Below are 2057 nucleotides of genomic sequence, written 5' to 3'. Positions count from 1 at the left end.
CCCCCCCCCAAAAAAAAAGAACACCTCTGCTGGCTGGATTTACTGATCTAGAGGGATCCAGGGAGAGGCCGGGCTGGGGAGGGGGAGGAGGGACTAGTGAGAGTGAAGCTGGGAGAGACAGGGAGGGCGGGGAAAGGAGGATGGCGGCAGGCGAGACGGGAAATGGCTGAGGCGTGGACCGGGGGTCAGCTACCGAGCCAGGCAGGAAGGGCTGGGGTGAGCTGGGGGCCAGGAGCTGGCTAGGCAGCAGACAGAACTCTACCCTTAGCCTGGCTCCTGACCTGGTAATGTTAAAGCTCAAGGGCCAAAGGTACTGATGGGACTGGGAAAGTGGTGACCAAGGGACAGATCATCAGGGACATCTACCTGAGGAGGGCTGGGCAGGAATTGTCTTTGGTATGGGGGAGGCATCCCAGAACTGGGTAAAGCTATCTATCTAGAGTCTAAACCACTGTCCTGGAGCAAAAACCAATCTCCAATGGGAAGAATAGATGGACACACCTGAGACCCAAAGGATTCCTGTGTCCCTCAAACACAGTTTAGCTCAAGGACTTTCCTTGGAATTAAAGGGTTAAAATGAATTCAACGACTATGTATTGAGCATCTGCTGCAGACCAGAACCTAACCAACAACCTAGGGTGCGAGGAGAGGGACCACCTCTGGCCTGTGATCTCAACTGTCAGAGCTGGAAGGGAACTTGGAGGTCACATTCTTCCATCCTCCACCTCCCATTTTTACATCTCCGAGCTGGGCCCCAGGAGGAAAAGTGATTTAATCAAAGTCTTAAAACTAATTAGTGGCATGGCTGAGTCTAGAATTCAGGACTCCTGATTCTAAGTCCTATACACTTTCCATTACACCACCTAATTGTGTATGGAGTGGGAAGGTGGGGGGAGCGGGAGGGGGACGGATTTCCTCTGATTAACTGCCATAGTTTTCCAGGTTACTTTGTTAGGAAAACCTGTCCAGGGGAGAAAGAATTCCCTGAAGCCTTACCTACCCAGAGACTGGGAAGGGGAAACGCCTTCCCTCCTTGGTCATGGAGTATCCTGGCCCTTTCCTCTGGCTTCCACCTGCAGCAGAGGGGGCAGAACAAGGGACAGGACCAGGAGAATTTCTGACAGGCACGGGAACCCCCTCCGTCCTGCTTATCTCCCACACCCTGGCTGCAAAAGGCCTTCATTGAGTTGGCTCTGCACTGGGCTGCTGCCCCCGCAGGTCAAGGCCTCAGGGCCTCCGTAGGGGACAAAACGACAAAAAGTTGGAAGGAGTTACCACTTTTCCTGTCTTCCCCTCCCCTCCTCTCCAACCCTGCGGAGGTGTAGAAGACTCGGGAAAGAAGGGCAGGGGGGAAATGTCCCTCTGGCCAGTTAGGAAAAAACCAAGTCCGAGGAGAGACCGGAGCGGGGAGAAGAAAAGGAAGCGGTCCTCTGCGCCTGCTCCCGTGAGGTCCGTGCTGTGGTGCGCGCCAAGGTCTCCGGCTCCCAGACTGGAGCAGCCGAGATAACCGTGGTCTCCCTCCCCCGGTGCAGGCTTCCAGCCGCGGCTGCTTTTCCTCGTCTCCACTCCCACCCTGCAGGGGGCCCCCCAGATCCGCGCAAGGGCAGCTCGCGTTAGTCTCAGGTGCTACTCCCACGCCTTTCTGCGCGGCCTCCGGAACAAGAGACCGAGCGAATGGGGGGTTCTCAAGGGCTGGCAGAGCCTGAGCTGGAACTGGGAGGGCTGGTCGCGCTGGGGGAGGGGACCCGGCGGGCCGGAGCTGGGATGGGGGGCGCGGCTTTCTGCCCTTTCCTCTCCCTGCGCCGGGGCGGCTGAAAAGCGCCTTTGTGGATGGAGCTGCTGAGTCCGCTTCTCCCGGCGCGTCCCCGGCCTCGGCCCGGGATTCTCGTTCGGTTAAGTCATCCCGGAGAATGGCCATTGTACTTCGCGCAGCCCCCGCCACCCCAGCCCTTTTTCCAGCAGCCTAGATCCCGCACGGCTCCGCTTGGGCACCTCTGTGGGGGGCACTCGCACCACGAAAGGGTTAATGCTAGGGGCTGAAAGGAGGAGGAGGAAGG

The 2057-nt window shown here is 58.1% G+C and overlaps 1 protein-coding gene across 1 annotated transcript in view; it reads left to right on the top strand.

Annotated features, from left to right (window-relative positions):
- DHH (desert hedgehog) overlaps positions 1-2057 on the top strand; it is a 6276-nt gene that overhangs the window by 1481 nt on the left and 2738 nt on the right. The window contains exon 3 of the mRNA XM_010858066.1: positions 1533-1725. Coding sequence (XP_010856368.1) covers positions 1533-1725 — 193 coding nt within the window. The remainder of the gene's footprint in view (positions 1-1532; positions 1726-2057) is intronic.

Source organism: Bison bison, unplaced genomic scaffold (assembly GCF_000754665.1).
Source record: "Bison bison bison isolate TAMUID 2011002044 unplaced genomic scaffold, Bison_UMD1.0 scf7180017864383, whole genome shotgun sequence".
Taxonomy (NCBI): Eukaryota; Metazoa; Chordata; class Mammalia; order Artiodactyla; family Bovidae; genus Bison; species Bison bison.
The sequence above is the reverse complement of the archived record's forward strand: the minus strand, read 5'-3'. Positions and strand labels throughout refer to the sequence as shown.